The sequence below is a fragment of the Eptesicus fuscus genome, chromosome 17 (genome assembly GCF_027574615.1).
Source record: "Eptesicus fuscus isolate TK198812 chromosome 17, DD_ASM_mEF_20220401, whole genome shotgun sequence".
Classification (NCBI taxonomy): Eukaryota; Metazoa; Chordata; class Mammalia; order Chiroptera; family Vespertilionidae; genus Eptesicus; species Eptesicus fuscus.
Genome location: NC_072489.1, coordinates 43,870,644 through 43,893,582, shown reverse-complemented (window position 1 = coordinate 43,893,582; position 22,939 = coordinate 43,870,644). Strand labels below are relative to the sequence as shown.

The 22,939-nt window shown below is 43.2% G+C and overlaps 2 protein-coding genes across 2 annotated transcripts in view; one reads left to right on the top strand and one right to left on the bottom strand.

The window, feature by feature from the left end:
• Positions 1–22,939, top strand: part of ARMH3 (armadillo like helical domain containing 3) — a 157,707-nt gene that overhangs the window by 35,336 nt on the left and 99,432 nt on the right. Inside the window, exons 12-17 of the mRNA XM_008144221.3 lie at positions 4,812–4,858; positions 5,372–5,447; positions 7,451–7,544; positions 12,668–12,769; positions 20,351–20,409; positions 22,480–22,545. Coding sequence (XP_008142443.1) covers positions 4,812–4,858; positions 5,372–5,447; positions 7,451–7,544; positions 12,668–12,769; positions 20,351–20,409; positions 22,480–22,545 — 444 coding nt within the window. The remainder of the gene's footprint in view (positions 1–4,811; positions 4,859–5,371; positions 5,448–7,450; positions 7,545–12,667; positions 12,770–20,350; positions 20,410–22,479; positions 22,546–22,939) is intronic.
• On the bottom strand, positions 506–2,662 carry LOC103288499 (kelch-like protein 36). The gene has a single exon (XM_054728761.1). It carries the CDS (start codon positions 2,648–2,650, stop codon positions 803–805), a length of 1,848 nt encoding a protein of 615 aa, XP_054584736.1. The 5' UTR covers positions 2,651–2,662; the 3' UTR covers positions 506–802.

The following is a 22,939-nucleotide window of genomic DNA, read 5'->3' as shown; positions in this document are numbered from 1 at the left end:
AAAGGTACATATTAAGCCAGACTTCTGCTTTCTAAAAAGTTGGCTTTGTTTGAGGACCAACCCTATGGAACATAGAATAGGAGGGTTTAGATCCGAATATAACCCTGAGTGCTCCTTGGCTGTCTGCTGTGGCTACTTGTTTCCTCATAGCTGTTCCTGGAATCGAGAGATTGGTGCAGTGGATCTGAGCCACCCGTCTAAAGGCTTAATGGGCTGTGAGGTTCATGGTCTAAGAAAGTTATTGGTCTACTTTACAAGACTGCTGAGCAAGGTTTCTCAATTTTGGCATCATAGGCATTTTGGGCCAGATAATCTGTGACTAATTTTTATTTTTATTTTTTGTGACTAATTTTTAAGAAATAAACTAGCAGGTCTTAGACTCTAGGCAGATTCAGAAAGTCTTCTTGGGCATTAGTAGTCAAATAATCAGCCCTAGGGCAAGACAATCTAAAAAAATTTTTTTTATTGATTGATTTTAGAGAGAGAAGGAAACAGTTTTGTGGTTCCATTATTTAAGCATTTATTCTTTTTTTTTTTTTACAGTTTTTTATTGTTGAAAGTATTACATAGATCCTCCTTCTCCCTCCCCACCCCCCATTGGTTGTTTCTTTTTTCTTTTTTTTTAAAGTTACGTAGAATATTTAATCGATTATGGTGATATTATAGAAATACTAAGAATCATAAAAGTAAAAAAAGCTGCTAAGGGATACATAATGGTTCCAGGGTTCTATGAAGTCGCTGCTGGTCTACAGACATTCTGGGAGGTGGTGGTGGGGACCAGATCCCAGCAGGCACGGCGGGGTCACTGGCCCGGGTCCTGGTGCCTCCTGGCCTTGCCCTCCTTCTTGTCCTCCAGTCGTGGCTTCAGGGCGCAGACGCAGGCAGACATGCTGGCGATGGCCTTGGGCAGGTCGGTGCCTTTGCTCCACTTGTCCTTCTCGCGGTCATACACCTGGACCGTCTTGGAGAAGGCCTTGTTCTCCCAGCTGTAGCCGCCCAGGATGTATATGCGGCCCTCCCACACAGCCACGCCGGACTCGCTGTTGGCGTGCAGCAGCGGGGCCACGCGGGTCCACTGGTTGCACTGCGGGCTGTAGGCCTCCACGCCCAGGACATCGAAGCGCTCCATGGAGTCCACGCTGTCGTTACTGCCCCCGATGGAGTAGATGCGGTCCTCCAGGCTGCACATGCTGTGCCAGCCCCGCGCGGTGGTCATGGGCCGGCGCTCCTTCCACACGTCCGTCCGGTGGTCGTAGCACAGCAGGTTCTTGCGGTAGAAGCCCATCTGGTAGCCGTGGCCCCCCGAGATGTACACGAAGTCTTTGTAGATGGTGCCTGCGTGGCCACATGTGAACCTTGGCAAGCCGGCCACGTAGGACCAGGAGTCGGTCTTGGGACTGTAAGTCTCTACTGAAGAGAGAGCTCCATTCTCATTCTGGCCACCGACGGCCACCAGCATGTCTTCAATGGAGGCAAGGTAGAAGTCCACGCGGCGTTGGTTCATGGAGGCCAACTTGATCCACTGTTTACAGCGGGGGTCATACCTATAAAGAAGATTGGACGCTGAGTCCCCTCCATTGTCACTTGAGAAGTTGCCGCCAGCCATGAAGATGAATCCCCCCAGCACAGCAACACAGTGATGGCTCCGTCGGGCCGGCAGGGGTGTCTCCTTGACCCACTGCTCGCTCTTGGCGTCCAGGTAGCAGGTGTCATCACTGAGCTCCAGACACCGCTTGGAGACCTCGCCACCCACGAACAGCAGGCGCTCCTCCTTGGTGCGGAGCGCCGTGCGCTTGGTCTGCATGACCGGCTGGGCCGCCAGGCTGTTGTGGTAGCGCACAGCCTCCTCAATGAAGCCCTCGCAGTTGGCCTCCCTGGGCAGCACCGAGCACATGGCCGGCTTGACGCAGTGCAGCAGGTCGTTCTTGGGGATGAGCGGGAAGTGGATGTGCTCCAGCACCTGGTAGGCGTGAGCCTCGCGCTCCCGCTGCTGCGTCAGCCACTGCAGGGCGGCCTGCAGCAGGTCGTTCTCGCATTCCCGCTGCACCTCGCTGCTGCTCAGGTACACGCAGAGTTTCTTCATGGAGATGTTCTGCAGGAAGTCAGTGGTGAAGGACAGTGTGCCGAAGTGGCTCAGGATGAAGCCGTCGATGAAGGTATCCAGCCGCTTGAGGCTGTAGATGGAGGCCAGCTCCTGCAGGTACAGGTAGTTGTCCTCGCTCACCTCCTGCTCCAGGTACTCGCAGCAGAAATCCACCACAGTCCAGATCTGCAGCAGGTGGGCTGTCTCCAGGATGTAGTCGATGTTGCCACTATCCAGGGCCAGCTCCCCGCCATACAAGAAGTCCACCACGGCCTTGAGGCCAATGTAGGAGGCATCAATCAGCTCCACCTCCTTCTGGAAGGCCTCACGCATGCCCAAGGTGAACATGGAGTTGAAGTAGTCGCTGCACACGGCCAGCAGATTGCGGTGGGCTGGCACGCGGTGCTCCTCGGCCACCAGGACGATATCACAGAAGAGGCCACGCAGACGCTGCTCATTCAGCCGCTGTAGCACTGTGGTCGAGTGCTCAGACCAGCGGTACACCTTTGAAGATTCACTGATCTTGTAGGGTCGAGACACTCTTGTCAGCCGACTTCCCTCCATCATAAGAGCGGTCACAGTCCGTCGCCCGCAGGGTCTCCGGGGATGCTGCTGTAGCTTGCTCGGACTCGGCACCGCCTCCCCCTCCCCGCGTAACTGCCGGCACAACGGCCGCCCCGCCCGGTAGGCTCGAGCCGGCTGCGAGGAGGCGGGGCCGCGACGCGGGGACACTCACCTGGGCCGGCCGCCCAGGCTGCACCAGTCCCACCTTTGGGGGCGGCGCCCCTCCCCGCTCAGCGGCACACCTGCCCCGGCACAAAAGGGCGCCGTGGGGGCCGGGCGGGGAGGCGCTTGCTGGGCCGAGGTCTTCCCAGGCAGGCCCGCCCCCGTCCCCGACGGGCCGGAGGCCACCTGGAGGCGCTATGGGGCTGGGCGCGGGGCGGGGGGGGGGGGGCTCCGGCGGGGGGTGGGGGGCGGCCCGGGGGCGCTGGCTCCGCAGCCCCCGTGTGGCCCTGTGCGCAGCCATGGCTCCGCCAGGAAGTCTGGTTGTTTCTTATAATGTGCCTTGACTGTGGGTCAAACCCACAACCTTGGCATATCAGGATGATGCTCTAACCAACTGAGTTAGCTGGTCAAGGCCTAGAGCAAGACAGTTTTGAGTTCATTGCAAGAAACAGTTATCCCTCTACCCTCCCAAAGTCAATCCTCCCCACCCCAAATGCCTATGCTCTTCTTCTTTCTTAGAGTCTACTCTCAGGAAGGACTTGATAAGCTCTTTAACTCTGAAACATCGATAACTAAAGTCTCTCAGAGGTCAGAGCACTTATGGGGGCTGTATTGGTATTTGGTTAAATGACTTAGATGTAATTATACTATTCTCAAGGATATTTGCCATTTAGTCAAGAAGAAAAAGTTTTGTAACAAACAAATGAAGCTCCAGCTGCATAGTTTTGTATTGTACATCAGTAAACAGGTGGAACGGTATTTTTAGAGGGATGGGCATCTTTCTCGTTGCTTCTGATAATCACACATATTGGAGGCAACATTTACTTATTCGGCTTCCCTGCCTAGAACACAAATTAAAAATTTTGTGATCTGATAAATGGACAATGGATTTCACATAGACAGTTCTGGTCTGAAACTCAAGTATTCCCCCGAAGATGGCTCTATGTTGGATGAAATAAGCCTACTTTCTCTGATGTTCTTTATGAATTAGTTTTTAAAAAATATATTTTTATTGATTTCAAAGAGGAAGGGAGAAGGAGAGAGGGATAGAAACATCAACGATGAGAGAGAATCATTGATTGGCTGCCTCCTGCATGCCCCCCAATGGGGATTGAGCCTGCAACCTGGGCATGTGCCCTGACTGGGAATCAAACCGTGACCTGGTTCATGAGTTGACGATCCTCAACCACTGAGACACTCTGGCTGGGCAGGAATTAGTTTTTGACTTTAACAAAACAACTTCCAGGAAAGATGCAGAATTATGGTCTAGGTCAGTGGTCAGCAAACTCATTAGTCAACAGGGCCAAATATCAACAGTACAACGATTGAAATTTCTTTTGAGAGCCAAATTTTTTAAACTTAAACATCTTCTAACACCACTTCTTCAAAATACTCACCCAGACCGTGGTATTTTGTGGAAGAGCCACACTCTAGGGGCCAAAGATCCTCCTGTGGCTCGAGAGCCGCAGTTTGCCGACCACGGGTCTAAGTTAACATTTACTTCCTGTCAGTGGTTACTAAATTTAAATTGAAAAGGAGAGCTGGAAAAAAGTACTAGGATTGTTTTTAAGTCCCTTTAAGAAAGATGATTTGGAGTTCTCATTATTTCATTTATTACTTATGATTCTTTTAAGGCAGGCGTCCTCAAACTACGGCCCGCGGGCCACATGCGGGTGTTTTTGCCGTTTTGTTTTTTTACTTCAAAATAAGATATGCGCAGTGTGCATAGGAATTTGTTCATAGTTTTTTTTTTAAACTATAGTCCGGCCCTCCAACAGTCTGAGGGACAGTGAACTGGCCCCCTGTTTAAAAAGTTTGAGGACCCCTGTTTTAAGGTCTTCAAAGTGGGCTGATTTTGGTGTGTATGTATGACTGGTGGGCCAGAGCTCCAAATTCCCTTGGGCAGCAAGTAGCTTGTTTTTTCACTGATTAATGGCTTCTTAGGCAGAGCTCCTCTTAAATTTTCCTGCTGTAAGTGTGCAATTCCCCTTTTCTTCCACAGGTGGGCAACATGTTCATAGCAGATGCCCATGAGAAAATCTCAGTACAGTAAGTGCTTGACATTCTTGTGCAGTAACTTGAACTTAATGTGGGCTCACCAACTGTGTGTGAGAGTGAGACGGTACCTCTTGTTAATCTTTTATAGATTCAAACTTTCGTGGTGATGTATCAAGTGTTTCTTGAGAATGAACTCTTAGAAATCTCTACTTTGGTTCCTGTGTATTGAGCCCCAGGAAGCTGAGAAACTATTTCCAGCTATCTTTGAAGTGGAATGCAAGAGGGCTGGGTATTTGAGCCAGTTAAGGACTTAAATGGATTGGGGTGAAGCAGAGAGAGTGAAAATAGTGAGTGAAGTAGATAAGAACTAAGGAATTAAAGTTAAGGCTTTTTACTTTTTTCTATTTGCCTATATACACTTTACATATTGGGGTGGGGAGGAAATAAAAGAAGCATCAGAAATTCCAAAGGATTGATAATGAGGAGCTGGGGTGAAATCTTATCTTGATGGTTATATTGCTCTAACTTCTCCATTATAAGAGAATTTGTTATCTTTTTCTTTAGAACCAATGAGGCCATCCTCCTGGCACTTTATGAAGCTGTTCATTTAAATCGCAACTTCATCACAGTGTTAGCTCAGGTTGGTTATATTGAAAACTCCAATCCTTTTTCTTCCTGAATTTCCTACAGATTCACTCCCTTGACAAGCCTTCTGGCTTTGTCTGTTTAAGCCCTGCTTTGCATTGGTAAGTGGTGGTAACACAGAGTTGCATCAGTTGCCTTTGCTTTGTGCTATCCTCAGATATGTATGTTTCCATCTGGTGCAAAGTGGGTCGGGTAACATGTAAAGTTTTTACTGATTCTGTTAACCCAGATGAGTTGAGATTACTTCATTTGGCTCACTGAAAATCCCTTGGTATTATCAACCCATATGGATTTTTTTCTTTTTTAAGGAATAGTTTATTGATTAAAAAAAAACACTTTATTGTTGAAAATATTACACATGTCCCCCTTTTTCCCCATTGACCCCTTCTGGCCTGCCCCCATTGCCCCCAGTCCTTTATCCCACTATTGTCTGTGTACATGGGTTATGCATATAAGCATATAAGTTCATTGGTTAATCTCTTCCCACCCACTCCCAGTTTATTGGTTTTTAGAGAGAGAGGAAGAGAGAAGGAAAGAGAGAGAAACACTGATGTGAGTGCATAACATTGATTGGCTGCCTCCTGTAACCCCCTACTGGGGATCGAGCCTGCAACCTGGTTTAGCTGTAAAATTAAATATATAGCTCTGACTGGTTTGGCTCAGTGGATAGAGCGTCGGACTGTGGACTGAGGGGTCCCAGGTTCGATTCCGGTCAGGGGCATGTGCCTTGGTTGCGGGCACATCCCCGGTGGGGCGTGTGCAGGAGGCAGCTGGTCAATGTTTCTCTCTCCTCGATGTTTCTAGCTCTTTACCCTCTCCCTTCCTCTCTGTAAAAAATCAATAAAATATATTAAAAAAATTAAATATATATGTATATATATACATACATATATATGTAAAAATAAAAGAAACCTAATACATATTTCTAAAATATATTTTTATTGATTTCAGAAAGGAAGGGAGAGGGAGAGAGAGAGACAGAAACAACACATGAGAGTCATCAATAGGCCACCTCCCACATGCACCATACTGGGGATTGAATCAGCGTGAACTATGACCTCCTGGTTCATAGGTCAATGCTCAACCACTGAGCAACACTAAACCTAAAAGGCTTAGGTTTCTTTTAAAGGAAGATTTGCTTATATTTTTTTCTCAAAGGGCAGATGTGTATGGGATCCCCTGATTGAGTTTAACAAAAATAAGCCATGCTTAAAAAGCAGTGTGCTGGTTTGGGGTCTGCTTAGTAGGACACATAATTTTTCACAACTGATAACATGAGACTTTATTTATTTTTCTTACTATTCTTACTCTGTTCCTTTGCTTTCTGAATTCTGTAACTAACTGATTTTAAAGGAAGTAAAGGGTTGGTAAAGCTGTTGGGGAGGAGGACTGAATGGCTTCCACTCATTTTAATTCTGAAGAGCTGATGTGGCAGGGGTGGCTAAGAAGGTCAGGGACAGAGGAGCCATCTGTTTTGGTCCCCAGTGTATGTCTACCCTGTGTCTTTACCTCCCCATCCCACACACTCTTAATTTGTTGTGGAACAGGAAGAATATCATCTGCATAGCTCTTTTTATAGTACCTGTTATCCTCTTGGCTTACCTGCATTTATTATCAACTATGTGGTCATCAGAATAATCTGTAAATGAGGTTGATCTGATGAGAGTAGTCTTTTACAGGTTCAAATAGGACTGCAAATGCCTCCCCCATTTTTTTGTAGAATAATCCTGTGTATTTGTTTAGTCCAGTTTTTTATTTGTATGATTCTACAGAAAAGCTTATATAATGAGATCTTGGTTGCTTAGAAAGAACTAGCCCACAGAGCTTGTTAGTGTTTAGCAAGCATCAACAGTAATCAGGTAGTCATGGGAACTAAATGTTGAAGCAGTCCCCCCTTAGTGAGCTGACTCTGAGGCCAGGGATACCAGAAAGGATATTAATCAGAGGATACTCGGAATTGGATTTTCTCTCTCCTTACCCATCAGTGTTCTTTTTCAGAGTCATCCAGAGATAGGCTTGGTGACAACCCCTGTCAGTCCCGCTCCAACAACCCCAGTCACACCACTTGGTACCACCCCGCCCTCATCTGATGGTAAGCCCACAGCCTCTTTTGTTTTCTTGATTAATATAGTTTTGAATCTTTCAAGGTGAGCATAGTTGTGTTGAACAAATAACACAGTTGTCTATTGTTTCACTTAAGAAATTGTCTGAAAAATACTGCCCTTCAGAAGGACTCCTTAAGCTCCAAAGAAAACTTTGGGAAAGATAGTTAAGTACTTTTCTCTGTGTAAGAAGCTACATAATTCCAGCATGTCCTCCTCAGGGAATCATTGAGTCATGAAGTGCTAGATCTTTTTTCTTTTTTTTTTAAAATATATATTTTATTGATTTTTTTACAGAGAGGAAGAGAGAGGGATAGAGAGTTAGAAACATCGATCAGCTGCCTCTTGCACACTCCCCACTGGGGATGTGCCCGCAACCAAGGTACATGCCCTTGACCGGAATCGAACCTGGGACCCTTGAGTCCGCAGGCCGACGCTCTATCCACTGAGCCAAACCGGTTTCAGCATGAAGTGCTAGATCTTAAAAGGACCTCAGAGGTCAGTGATGCCTGCCTTGCCAAACTCTCAGTGTACTTGTGAGACTCAGATGAGATATGTTATGAATATCTCGCTGACATAAATGTAAAATAGTAATGTTATCTTATGTTACTATTTGACAAATGATGGAATTGAGGCCAGAGAAATAAATGATTTGCCTAAGGTTAGTGAGAGTTGCAATTAAGAACCAAGACATGAATCAGGGCAGGGAACCATGTATATTTTTATCACTACTTTCTGCTCAGCATAGTGCCTGGCATGGTTATTACTTAGTAAATATTTGTTGAATAAATGAATGAGAGAGTGAACCTGGGATTTACTCACTGTTATGTGTTTGTTTGCCACTCCCCCTTAGAAAATTATTAGATTTGATGGGAGTTTGGTGGGTATTTAAGACTTCTCCCCCTAAAAAATAAAAAAAACCCCACCTTCCACTGTATAAATCTTATGGTTATAACTTAAGAAAAAGGTAACAGAAAAGAAATTATGAATTTTGTACAATAAACTGTGTATTACCTGAGTTAGTTTTACTGTAAGCTGAGTGTGTTTGATGGACTACCTTAACCAAAAAATAATCTTTGTTAATACTTGATGTTTTGCCTCAAATGTTGACCTCATTTTGGATAAAGAAATACAGGAAATCAGCCTGACAGGTGTGGCTCAGTGGTTGAGCATCAACCCATGAACCAGGAGGTCACGGTTCGATTTCCTGTCAGGGCACATGCCCAGGGTTTGGGCTTGATCCCCAGTGTAGGACATGCAGGAGACAGCCTATTGATGATTCCCTCTCAACATTGATGTTTCTATCTCTCTCTCCTCTCCCTTCCTTTCTCTCTAAAATCAAAAATACATTTTAAAGAAATGAAATACAGGAAATCTAACTTTGATCCTTTTTTTGTGCCTCCCTATTGTCTCTATGTGAAAGACCTCCTTTGATCTGCTTTCTCGCGTTTAAATTTTCATATTGGACTGGTAGCAGTAGCATTTCAAGGTAATAAAGCAGTATTCATGCAGAAGCATGACAAGGAGGTGCTGTTGATATTCAGGTCTATGGTAGCAAATTGGATCTGTTTAAAATTGAAAGACAAATTCCAAAATATTTTAATGAGAAGGAACAAGTAGTGAGGATTGCCTAATTGTCTCTGCTTATTCAGGTCACTGAATAATCCAATGGAAATACTGTTCTTTCTCTTTAAGGATAAAGCCTGCCTGGTTACCATGGACACACACACACACACACACACACACACACACACATATCTGAGTTCCATGTGATGTTGGGCTTTGGATGCTTCAGAGAACTGCCTTTCAAACTGTTCATTGTGAGCACTTCCACCCACACACTTGATTATGCAATGGCAGGATTTGTGCTTACTTACCTACAACTAGTGAGCTTTTTATTTTTTCTAGTGGGAAGATGGAGTCAGCCCACTTTCAAATGACTGTCTCCCTTGACAAAGGCTGCTAGAAAGAATTATGAAGACAGAGATCAAGGAATAATTTCCTTAGGAAGGAGATTTTAATTTGTGAGGGATTTTATTCTCTCTCTTCTATTTTGTTCTTTTTGTTGTTGTTAATCCTCACCTGGGGATATTTTTCTATTGATTTTTATAGAGAGTGAAAAGGAGGGGGAGAGACAGAAATATCGATGTGAGAGAGACACATTGATTGGTTGCCTCCTCCATGCGCCCTCACCAGGATCAGGGCTGGGGATCAAGCTGCAACTGGTATGTGCCCTTGACTGGAATCGTACCTGGGACTCTTCAAACTGCGGGCTGATGCTCTATTCATTGAGTCAAACTGGCTAGGGCTATTTTTATTCTTTTTTCCTCCTAATTCATTTCTTTTCTGTAGGGGTCCTAAATATTATAAACTTGTTTTTAGGTTTTGGTTTTTAATTATAATGGTGTTCAGTAACCCAGTTATATTTAAAGGTATATCACTCAAAGTCAACAGTTTAGCTGTAACATTTGTTCTCAGCTCAGACTTGACATTTGACAACTCAGCCTTGGCAAAAGAGGACTGTCTGATAAAGTAAAAATACATATACTTTTATATTTCTACATATTATATAAGACTAGAGGCCTGGTGCATGAATTCATGCACGGGTGGGGTCCGGCTGGTCCATGCTGATGGGGCTGATCAGGGCCAGGCCGGCGGTGGGGAGGGGCTGTGGGAGATTGGCCGGCTCTGTCCCGATGGAGCGGCTTATTAGGGGTCAGGCTGGTGGGGGGGCTGTGAGAGGTTGCCTGGCCATCCCTGCTTCCGATCAGGGTAGCGGGGGCTGATTGGGGGCTGGGCTGGACGGGGGGAGGGGCTGCGGGAGGTTTGGGGGGCCGATTGGGGCCCTGATCAGGCTGGTTGGCTGCCACAGTGTGTATCATAGCAACCGGTCGTTCCAGTCGTTCTGGCATTCCAGTCACTTGGCTTTTACATATATAGATAGTTTTCCAGTTATTGCTGTGAGTGGATGGGGAAAAAAGTCCTACCTACCAATTAGATGTATTGGAGAAAAGAATGATTATGGGCTCTGAGCTTTAAAATAGGCTACAGTAGTTTGAAATGACAGTTTCAGGTCATTTACCTGTAGCATGAATTAAGACCTTTTAGTATCCGATATAATAAAGAGGTAATATGCAAATTAACCCTCACGCCATAACACCGTCACAAGATGGCAGCGTGCACAGCAGGCGAGGCCGACTGCTCCGCACGCCTGCTGCCGCAGTTCCTGTGGCCATGTGGGGGGCGCGGGAGGTCCAGTGGCAACTCCGTGCACCTGCCGCCAGGGTTCCCTCAGCCCTGCTAGAGGGCGGGTCCCAGCTGCTGCTCCTCGCGGCTTCCCCAGAGTTCCCTCAGCCCTGCTGGGGCGGGGGGGAGGGGTGTCCCCGCTGCTGCTCTGCACAGCTTCCACCAGGGTGATCAGGCCAGCAGGGAAGGGCAGTTGGGGGCAGTTGGGCCAGCAAGGGAGGGCAGCTGGGGGCTATCTGGCCAGCAAGGGAGCAGTTAGGAGGTGATCAGGCTGGCAGGCAGAAGCGGTTAGGGGCAGTCAGGCAGGCAGCCGAGCTGTTAGGAGCCAGCAGTCCCAGATTGTGAGAGGGTGCAGGCTGGGCTGAGGGACACCCCCCCCCACCCCCGTGCATGAATTTCGTGCACCTGGCCTCTAGTTTCAACATAAAAATATATTTGTCTTTTAAAAATATATATATTTCTATTGATTTCAGAGAGTAAGGGAGAGGGAGATAGAAACATCAATGATGAGAGAGAATCATTGATTGGCCGCCTGGGGATTGAGCCCATAACCAGGCATGTGCCCTTGACTGGAATCGAACCCGGGACCCTTCAGTCCACAGGCTGACACTCTATCCACTAAGTCAAACCGGCTAGGGCTATATTTGTCTTTTATTAGTTCTTGGGGGCTGAACTGTAGGAAAACAGCCATGGGTGAGGCATGCTAATTTTTTCTCATGAGGCTTTTTGCTGTGCTTGCTCTGTATTATGGATTGATAATATGCAAATATTTCCCATTGTTAATAAACATTCTATGCATATGTCATAATAACTCCAGAGGGATCCATTATAGTATGAATACATATTATGAATAATATCCCAAGCTCAGTTGAGTCTTCATGGATGGAAATACAGCAGAAAGCTATAGATTCTCTAGCTTGTCTGGGCCATTATGAGCTTCCTTTTGCTTATGTATTATGTCTTAGTGTAAAAGCACTTAACAAAATGTCTAAGTCTAATTTAAAGTCCTAGAAACTTGGGGAATTTACATAAGATTGTTCAGTGCGGGTCAGCCCTGGTCTGGTCCTTCACTGGTCATTGGGACTGTGGCTTAGAGAATGTGGAGGAGTAGTTTCTTTAGGAAACAGCAAGCAGCTGGGTGTATAAAAGTCAGTTCCCAGGCTGTCTCAAATAATAATGTCCTCCTGTTTTCTGGTATTTCCTTTTAGGCTCCCTTTCACTGGGGGTAAGGGACTAAGGAATATCATTTGAATGTAGTTCTACCTTCCATCTTGGTATTTCCAACTGAAAGGCTTATTCTCAAAATTGAGCAAGATTTCTCCTTATTAAGAAAGAATTGTCATTTATTTTAAGCAGGAGAGTCATCAAAGCAAAACTCATTTATATTCAGTACAGGTCTTACCCTTAGGACAAATCAAAGTGACTTTAAGAAGGACCCTGAATCTTTTTGGGTTATTTGGAGTTAGAAGTGGAATCAAAATACCCTTTTTAGTACTGGAAATATTGGGGGAAATACTTTGAAAAGTATGTGATCGTCTAAACACTGTGCTGTATACCTGAAATTAATACAAAATGATATTGAATGTAAACTGTAACTGAAAAAAATACCCTTCTTAGAATGTTGGGATAAAAGCACTGTTCCTAGAGACTGGCCCTCCTAGATAGGAGAGAAGAGCATTGGGTTTAATCTTGGAAGTAGGAAGGACTCCTGGGGCCTAGGAAGATAAAGGTTTTATGATAAGCACTTGGTCTCTCTGTTGCAAAAAAAAAAGCTTATTTAGTGATTTCTTTGTCTGCTGGCAAATTAGCTACAGAGGTAGAAGTGTTAAGTAATATAGGCTAACTGCATTTCATTGTTTTATTGCAGTTATAAGTTCTGTGGAACTCCCACTGGATGCAGATGTACAGACCAGTAATCTACTGATAACCTTCTTAAAATATAGCTCCATTGTCATGCAGGACACCAAAGGTAAGGACGCCATGCTGCTTTGGGGGCTCAGAAAGCAGGAGGTGTGGCAGAATTCTTAGCTAGAATCAAGGAGCAGCATTAATATTTTGAAGCTTCCACAGATGAACTATTGGGGCCTCCTGTACAGGGTGATGGTCCTGATTACTGGAAAACAGTGATTTCTCACTGCCAGATGGCAGTTAGGTGGTGTTAGGAAAACCTGGAGCTGGAGGGGGAGTGCTACAAAATAGAACAGAAAAAAAAAAAAGGTCTGTACGAAAACTAGCAAGTCTTCTTAGCAGATTTTGGTAAGTAGATGCAAACTCTTTTGTGTGGGAAGTGGGGGGATTAGCATACTTCAGGGAATTCCCTTTTGAGGACAAGAATTGAATGCACCAGCTTGTGGTGAGAATTAGAGGACTGTTGCACAGAGTACAGTAGGAAGAGGTGAGATCCAGAGGGACTATGTTCCTTAACACTTAAAATACAAGTGTCAGTACCCATCCAGAAATGCAGAGTGGAAATTGGGAGAAAAATGGGTGATGGGAAAGTTTTAGTTTCTGTTTGGGTTCCTGTTCTTTCTGTTTATGGTTTTTGTATGATCTTTTAATTGGTGGTAGGGTAGTAGAATCTTTGGGCTAGGGGTGAAAAAGGATTGGGAGGAACCTGGCAAATTCCATTCAGTATGTATCTCAGTTTTGTGTGTTTTTAACTCATTTTTTTTCTTTATACTAGATATATCTGTGTTCACAATTTTTATTTATTTCTATTATTTTTTTATTGTGCTAAAATATACATAACATAAAACCCACCACTCAAAACTGTACAATTTAGTGGCATTAAGTACATTTACATTGTTGTGCAGCCATCACCACCATCTTCTGAACTCTTTTCATCTTGCAAAACTAAAACTCTGTACCTATTAAACAGTAACTCCGCATTCTCTATATTCTCTCCTTTTCCCAGCCCACCATTTCAATCTCTCTCTCTCTCTTTTTTTTTTTTTTTTTTGCCTTACTGATCAGGAACTCAGTTCCCATCTTTTATTTATTTATTTATGTATTTATTTATTATGTTTATTTATTTAATTTTATTTATTTTCCATCACCATTTATCCCCTCTATGCCCTCTTCCACCTCCATTCACCTCCCTCCCCACCCACCATTCTACTTTCTGTCTTTATGAATTGACTACTCTAGGTACCTTATATAAGTAGAATTCTCTGGAAATAAACCTTTTAGATAGTACCTTTCCTCTAATTTTTTAAAGTGAAAAAATTTCAATAAACAGAGTAAGTTGAAGGGATCATACAATGATCACTCATGTACCCATTAACATTTTGCCATATTTGGTTTGTCTCTAAATTTATTTGTGTGTTGTTATTATTTTGGCTGAATCATTTTAAGGTAAGTTGTAGACATCATTCTACTTCACACCTTAAGTACTTTGGCATGTATCTCAAAATTAAAGACTTTTCCAAGATATCCATTATTATAGCTAATAAAATCAACAATAATTCTCTAATATCATGTAATATTCAGTTGATATTTAGTTTTTCCAAGTTGTCCCAAAAATGTTTTTCATAACTGCTAGTTTCTTAGCCACACATAGTATTTAAAAAATTTTTATTTTATTGATTTCAGAGAGGAAGGGAGAGGGATAGAGAGAGAGAAACATCAATGATGAGAGTCAATGATTGGCTGCCTCCTGCATGCCCTCCGCTGGGGATCGAGCCCAAAACCTTGAGCATGGCCCTAGCTGGCTTGGCTCAGTGGATAGAGCGTCAGCCTGCAGACTGAAGGGTCCCAGGTTTGATTCTGGCCAAGGGCACATGCCTGGGTTGTGGGCTTGATCCCCAGTAGGGGGTATGCAGGAGGCAGCCAATCAATGATTCTCTTTCATCATTGATGTTTCTTTCTCTCTCTCCCTCTCCCTTCTTCTCTGAAATCAATAAAGAAATATATTAAAAAAACAAAACAAAACCTTGAGCATGGTGCCCCAAATGGTAATGGAACCACCACCTCCTGGTTCATAGGTTGATGCTCAATCACTGAGCCACACATCCCGGGCCACACATAGCATTTTAATGAATATTTTAACTAGCATTTTATTTAGTACCTACTGGTTGATCCAGTGGGCTTCTCCCATTTACAAAGATATTTTTTCCCTAATTACAAAAGTAATTTGAATAGTATTTGTTAAAAATAAAACATTCTAGGGAGAAAACCAAGATGGCGGCATAGGTAAACACCTGAACTGCTGCCTCACACAACAATTTCAAAACTACAACTAAAAGACAAAACGGACATCATCCAGAACCACAGGAAGGCTGGCTGAGTGGAAATTCTACAACTAAAAGAGAAAAGCACACTGAGACTAAGAGGAGCTGCAGAAGGCAGAGGTACTGAGGCACGTGCACAGAGAGGGCTGGCAACTGAGTACACGGCTGGCTTTCTCAACCAGGAGGGAGACAAAAGCTCCCGACAGCTCTTAACTCCAGTTCCGGGCAAGACTCTGGGGACCCAGACTCATATGGGGAGAAACTGGACTGTCAGGAAAGAGAAAAGCACACTGAGACTCAGAGGAACTGTGGAAGGCAGATGTACCAAGACGCGCGCACGTGGAGAGGGCTGGCAACTGCAGGAGGGAGACCAAAGCTCCCGACGGCTCTGAACTCCAGTTCTGGGTGAGACTCTGGGGCCCCAGACTCATTTAGGGAGAAACTGGACTCTGTGGTAGTGGGTGAAACTCGAGGGCGGCTTTCTCTCAGAGGTGCTTGCAGTGATTACCGCGGGACACTGAGACACAGGGGCCTCTTATGGCAGGGCTGATGGGAAGCCATTGCTGTCTGCTCTGCCCTGAGACTCTACCCCATCCAAGCTGAGCACAAAGGCTTTTGCAAGTCTTGTCTCATAAGGGTGTCCCCAGCACAGAAGTTTTCCCAGCATAGACACAGCTGATCCTCACAGCCAATTGGCCTGGAAGTCAATTCCTCTCAGTGATACCAACAACAATCAAGACTTAACTACAACAAGACTGCACACAGCCCACAAAGGGGTGCACCAAGAGTGTCCACTTCAGGTAACCTAGCACACAAAGCCACTCTCAACACAGGGAAGCAGCCAAAATGCGGAGACAAAGAAACAGGTCACAAATGAAAGAAATGGAGGAAAACAAAAGACTGGATATAGAGTTCAAAACCAGGGTTATAAGATTTTTCAAGAATTTCCTAGAAACCGCCGATAAATTGAGTGAGACCCTTGTGGATATGAAAAAGGACCAACTAGAAATTAAGCATACACTGACTGAAATAAAAAATAATATACAGAGATCCAACAGCAGACTAGAGGATCACAAGAATCAAGTCAAAGATTTGAAATACAAAGAAGTAAAAAACACCCAACTGGAAAAGCAAAAAGAAAAAAAGACTCCAAAAATTTGAAGGTAGTATAAGGAGCCTCTGGGACAACTTCAAGCATACCAACATCCAAATTATGCGGGTGCTAGAAGAAGAGAGAGAGAGCGCAAGATACTGAAAACCTATTTGAAGAAATAATGACCGAAAACTTCCCCCACCTGGCGAAAGAAATAGACTTCCAAGTCCAGGAAGCGCAGAGAACCCCCAAAAAAAGGAATCTAAAGAGGACCACACTAAGACACATCATAATTAAAATGCCAAGAGCAAAAGACAAAGAATATTAAAAGCAGCAAGAGAAAAACAGTTAGTTACCTACAAGGGAGCACCCATACGATTGTCAGCTGATTTCTCAACAGAAACTATGCAGGCCAGAAGGGAGTGGCAAGAAATATTCAAAGTGATGAATAGCAAGAACCTACAACCAAGATTACTCTACCCAGCAAAGCTATCATTCAGAATTGAAGGTCAGATAAAGAGCTTCACAGATAAGAAAAAGCTAAAGGAGTTCATCACCACCAAATCAGTATTATATGAAATGCTGAAAGGTATTCTTTAAGAAGAGGAAGAAGAAGAAAAAGGTAAAGATAAAAATTATGAACAAATACATATCTATCAACAAGTGAATCTAAAAAGTGATTTAAAAATCTGAGGAACAGAATAAACTGGTGAATATAATAGAATCAGGGGCATAGAAAAGGAGTGGACTGACAATTCTTGGGGGTAAAGGGGTGTGGGGGGTGTGGGAAGAGACTGGACAAAAATCGTACACCTATGGATGAGGACAGTGGGGGGGCGGGTAAGGGCAGAGGATGGGGTGGGAACCGGGTGGAGGGGAGCTATGTGGGGGAAAAAGGAACAATTGTAATAATCTGAACAGTAAAGATTTATTAAGAAAAATAAAAGAAAACATTCTAGTAATGGTTAACTAGCAAAGTGAAATTCTTTTGGAATTAAACTCCTTATATTCTTTTTTAAAATTAGCCTTTCTTGTAAGAATCTTTAAATCCTATTTTAGACACCAACTGTTCTCTCTACTCAGTAGTTGAAATTTGTTTTGGGTTCTTAAATTATGGTCTATGGATAAGCTTCAGATTCCCAGATAACAAAAAATCCAGTTCCATTGTAGAAACAAAATTGCTAAAATACTATTGCTTTTGTCACTCTACTCTCCATGAGGAGAGACTAATGCTTTGTGAGGTAGTTTAAGATCCCTTAGGCATTAAGTATTTGCCAGGTGGGCTGGGCAGGTTTCAGGAATTCCAGAATGGAGCCGAAAAGCAGCGTAAGAGAGGAAGACCAGGATATGGTGGCTTTTGGAGTTAGAAGGAAGCATTGGTAGAAAGAACTAGAAAACTAAAAGATAAATAAGGGAAATAAATTGCCAGAGTTATAAGGAAGCTGGGTGGGCAGAATCTAAATCTTGTTACACTCATACATACTGCATTAGCTCTTGGAGATTTCTGCCTTATAAACGTAGACTTTTTCTTCTGTTATGCCTTGTGAGTGTGCTCTTTCAAGAGAGATGCTAGAAGCCCATATCACAAACTCCTAACATAAGGCAGTCCATTGGGAGCTGCAGAGATGGTGAACCTTTGGGACTTGGCAAGTGAGATCAGCCAGGCAAGGATAAGACAACTCTGGTGTATCAGTGTTTCCGGAGGCCATTGCTTCTCCTTTATGGGAAGGGGTAACCTTTTTCTTTCTCTCAACATATTGCAGCAAAGAGAAACTATAGATGTGACCCTGAAAATGATCTTTTAGCTTTGCTTGATATAACACAGTGAATTGAGGCCCTGGGAACTCATTTTTAGCTTTAATGATTATATAAACCTCTTTGTCCTGGTCATTTTGCCATCCATAAAATGGAAGGCAAAATTGAGGGCAGATTAATTGCACTATGGTTTGCCTCAGGCTGTTTCTGTAAACACAGGCTGGATTAGGTCTTTGCCAACAAGCAGCCTAAATATGGCAAGGTGCAAGGTTAGGTATGATGAAGCATTAAATTAAAAAACGGCTCCTGTGTGGCTTCATTGGACTGGCTTTCTTCCTGTCTCTTAAGCTCCTGTCCTGTATGCCCTTGCTAAAGAAATCTCATTGTTTTGGGGAGCATAGAAGCCATTTATTCTTGGCTCTGCTTCCCCTGCCCCCACCCTTTCTGGGAATTATCTCTTTTTTTCTTCATTATCTATCATTTTATGTATATACTAGAGGCCCGATGCACGAAATTCATGCAAGAGCAGGCCTTCCTTCCCCTGACTGCTGGCACTGGCTTCCCTCTGGCACCCGGGACCCGGGCTTCCCACACAGTCCCGGCTTCATCTGGAAGGTCGTCCGGAGGGATGTCTGGAAGGATATCTGGTCTAATTAGCATATTACGCTTTTATTATTATAGATATAAATACATATACTTTTAATATATATGCATATTGTTATAAAGTTTATAATAAGTATAATAAATAGCATACATTATAATGTATAATAATCAAGTGAACATATGTGAACCTACCACCCAACTTAAGCAATTATTAATGACATTGAAGCTACCTGTGTGTCTCCTTTCCTCTCAGTTATTCCTTTCCTCTCAATTCTCCAGAATTTTGTGTTTATCTCTCCCTTGATTTGGCTCTTCTTTCAAAGTCTTTTTTCCCCCTGAGGTTCTTCTGACTTGAGTATTGTCACTTTAAAGGAGAACCTGCTTAATCTTAAAAATAGACATTAGGCAAAAATATTTAAAAATACATGTATATCTATCTATACATGGACTGCAAGTTGATTCACCAAAATCTTAACAGATATGACATCTGGGTGGTATGATTAAGCTTAGTTTTTATTGTCCTCTTCTGAATTAAAAAAATGTTCATTTTCAAATATGCCTTATTTTTGCATTCAGAAACATTATTTTTAAAAGCGGAGAAGTAGCTGTAGGCTTTCTTATGGGAGTTGCTCATCACATTTTGGGGGAAGGGAGAATAATGCCAGAGAAACTCAGTGGCCAGAGGTAGAGGTAGAAGAGTGTCATGAATCTAGATTTGCATGGCAGAGGCACTTCTCTTTCCCTGCCTGGGGGCTCTGATGTAAGCTGTGGGGAATGTCAGCTGGGGATTGTCATCATGACTCTTTGCACTGCCTATCTCTGAGGAGAGGTAAATGTATTTCTGGACTATAACCTCCATTATGCTTTTTAATTGTCAGGTTTTAGTTGATAGATTCCATCTTTGAGGAAGTAGCAGGTTAATGTTAGGGTAAGTACTGTTAGCTCATTTTTCTATAGCACTGTAATCTGTTAATAGATCTCCTCTCCAGAATGAACTTCAATCTGTGTCCTGTCAGAGCTAATCTGAAACATTATAAGCCATTTGTCTATTCTGGATAATTTGGTGTACACCTCTTCTTACCTTCATTTCACCCCCTCACCCACAAAGATCCTTGAAAGTAAATAAGCTTTGATGGTTCTGGTAATTGGAGGGGATGGAGTAGCTCTTGCTTGGTCCTGAATGTGGGCTTAGAGCCCTACTCTCAAGGTTGTTTTCTTCTCTTTTTAATAACTAGAATGTGAGTTCTGGGAGACTGGGGTCCTTTGTTTTGTTCAGTGCCCAGTGCACTGCCTGCTGTATAGTAGGTACTAAGTAAGTATATAGAGTGAATGACTTTGGCAGGAAGAAAAATGATCCAGTTCACAGCTTTCCTGTTTGTAAATAATGTGGACAGTGCAAGGAGAAGCATGGGCTTGACCCTGATCTCCAATTAGTTTCTTTCTGATTCTACTGCCAATTTGCTATGAATAGTTAGGTGGGTATAGATGGTGTTGCTAATGGCTAGTGGATGAGGAAGTGTTGGAAAGGGAATGGACCTGTATTGAGAAGCAAAGGGCTGATATGAAAGCAAAGGACATGGCCATTAATTGGGCCATGACAGTAGAACCATTACAGTAATTAGATGGCTCTCAGAAGGTAGTTAGCTGTCTATCAGACTACCAAGAATATTTAAGAAAAATAATCTTCTGGGGGAATTCTTTTGCCTAGAAGAAAAGCAAGAATTATTCTAGTAGAACCTTGATTCATGAATTCATGAATTTTTGTGGGGAAAGAAAGAATGAATGTTCTTTTTGATGATACACATTTTTATTCTCTTATAATAGAAACATGGTATGGATGACTTAGAAGGGTTTTATTTTTATTTTACAGATGAGCACCGGCTTCATAGTGGCAAACTCTGCCTGATTATCCTCACATGTATTGCAGAGGTAGGTTTCATCCATCTTCTGGTATTAGCTCATTTCTTACAGAGTGCTATCTTTTTCTGCCTTTCTCACCCAGTTTCTGACTTTTAGGGTCCTAAAGCTTGGGAGAGAAAATATGCCCCTTTTTTATTGTCTGTCTCCTCCTGCTAGAATGTAAGCTCTGATAGCAGGTATTATGTCTCCCTCACCAGTCTAGTCTCAGTGTCTGGCACATAGTAGAGGCTCAATTAATATTTACTGCATGAATTAATGAATTAAGACATGCTGTAATTGAGAACTTGGAAGATTCTAGCTCTTATTACTATTTTTTTTTTTTTAAGAGAGAGTGGAAGGGGTAGGAGAGAGAGAGAAATATCAATGTGAAACAGACACATCGATTGTTTGCCGCCTGCTCGCATCCTGACCAGGGCCAGGGATTGAACCTGGAACCAAAGTACATGCCCTTGACTGGGAATTGAACCCTTGATCCTTTAGTCTGAGTGCTGACGCTCTAACCATTGAACAACAGACCAGGGCAGATTCTAGCTCTTAATAGTTTGAGAGACCTAACCCTCTTTAGAAAAAACAATCCTGCCCCTTTGAAGCTGCTCAGATTGGGTCTTTTCCACTTCACAAAATGAAAAAAGGAGCTCAGGTTTCTGTGTGGGGCGAGGTGGAGAGAAAAGCCAAAGAAGGCAATTGGAAAGTGAGTGAAGTTGGGCTGAATGCAGTTTCGTGAACAAGAATCTGAGGAGTTAAAGAAGAGATGCTTTTGCTTTGTAAGGAGGTACTTTTGCTTGGTTAATTACTAATAGTCCTGAACTCACCCTGGATCTTGGTGGCAACACAGGTATGGCAGAACTAGAGTCAATTTTAGAGCTAAATTTATAGTTTCAACCTCCCCCTTCATTAAAACATTAAAGTTGGTCTATGTGGAATAGAGAGAGATCTCGCTCATTCTTTCCCTTTTTATGTTCTCTGTGAAAAGATGACCTTCTTTTGACTAGGTTAGGGATAGCTTGTTATAGAAGAGCTGCTGGTTAGCAGTGGGCCGGATGTAATTGCTTTTCAAAAATCTTTCTAAGAAAATATCTTTTAAAATATTTTTATTGACTTCAGAGAGGAAGGGAGAGGGAGAGAGAGATAGAACCATCAATGATGAGAATCATTGATCAGCTGCCTTCTGCACAATCCCCATGGAGGATCAAGCCCAAAAGATCATGTGCCCTGATTGGGAACAAAACTGTGACCTCCTTGGGGACTCTTCCCCCTCCCTATGTGGGAGTCTGTACTTGTTCTTCAATAAATCTCCATCTTTGCTATATAAAAAAAAAACAACAACCCACAAACAAACAAAAAACAACTGTGACCTCCTAGTTCATAGGTTGATGCTCAACCACTGAACCACGCTGGCTAGACTCTAAGAAAATCTTTAAAGGAGTTGCTTTTCACAAATTGTAACTGTTCTTAGTAATTAGTCTATAGGCATGTCAGATCTTCAGCTAAGGTGTTGGGAAAGGGCCAAGAGATGTTTATTACTGATCCATGGTGAGATGTTTTTGATTTCCCATCAGTCTTTGGTGAAGCCAGAGATAGACAGGGTCTTGCCTGCTGCCATGCTGCCTGTGTAGCAGTTTTCTTCTGCTATGCCAAACCTGTTCCCAGTGGACTGCAGACCTTTCTTCTCAACTGTAGATCCTCCTGTGGAGCCTGCACATGCATCCTGCAGCCCCTATGGAGACCTTCAAGCTGTCACAAACAGAGTAGGCTCCTTGGGCAGATGGGAAGGAAGAGAGAATAGGAAAACAGATTCCTCTCAGCATTTGCTTCAAGTCCCTGTGCCTTAATTTTTATTGTGTGTAATTTGCTTAGAGTTTTTGGGCCAGTTAGAGACATACTGAGAATTACTCCATAGTAAAATCTCATGGCTTAAGTAGGGTTTGACATAAAGGCTCTAGGTTCATCCTGTTAGCTCTCCAATTGGTCCTTGAAAGTAGTAAATAAAGACCAAGGATTTGTAGGAAGTGTGATAGATTACAAACTGGAGTATGGCTCTCATTCCTTACTTTGTCTCTATATTTTTATTTTTATTAGGATCAGTATGCCAATGCATTTTTGCATGATGACAACATGAATTTTCGAGTAAACTTACATAAAATGGTAGGTATGACTTTTTGCTTCTTGTTTTTTCTTAGAGGAAATTTATTTTTGTGTTGGCAGGATTGGGGTGGATGAACTTGATCCTACTTACAACAAATGTGGGTGGAATGTTGTGCTAAAGGGCTCTTGCTTGACTTACTCAACAAGCCCATGCCTGTTGTCGGGATTTGTGTGTGTGTCATGGCGCTGTTTCTTACTCCAGAGAGGATGGATTATTACCCATGGTAGTAGTATTAGAATGTATCAGTAACATAGATTTTAACAAGGAGATGGTCCTAAGACCTTTGTTTTCCAAAATGTAGTATGATCTTTGGTTAGTTAAGACTAAATGCTGCTTTGTTTATTCATCTAAGTAGTGAGGGAAATAGAATATGAAGGATCAGGAAATTTCCTA

Excerpts from the sequence above, each read along its gene's own strand:
- LOC103288499 (XM_054728761.1), bottom strand. The coding sequence starts at position 2,650 with ATGATGGAGGGAAGTCGGCTGACAAGAGTGTCTCGACCCTACAAGATC.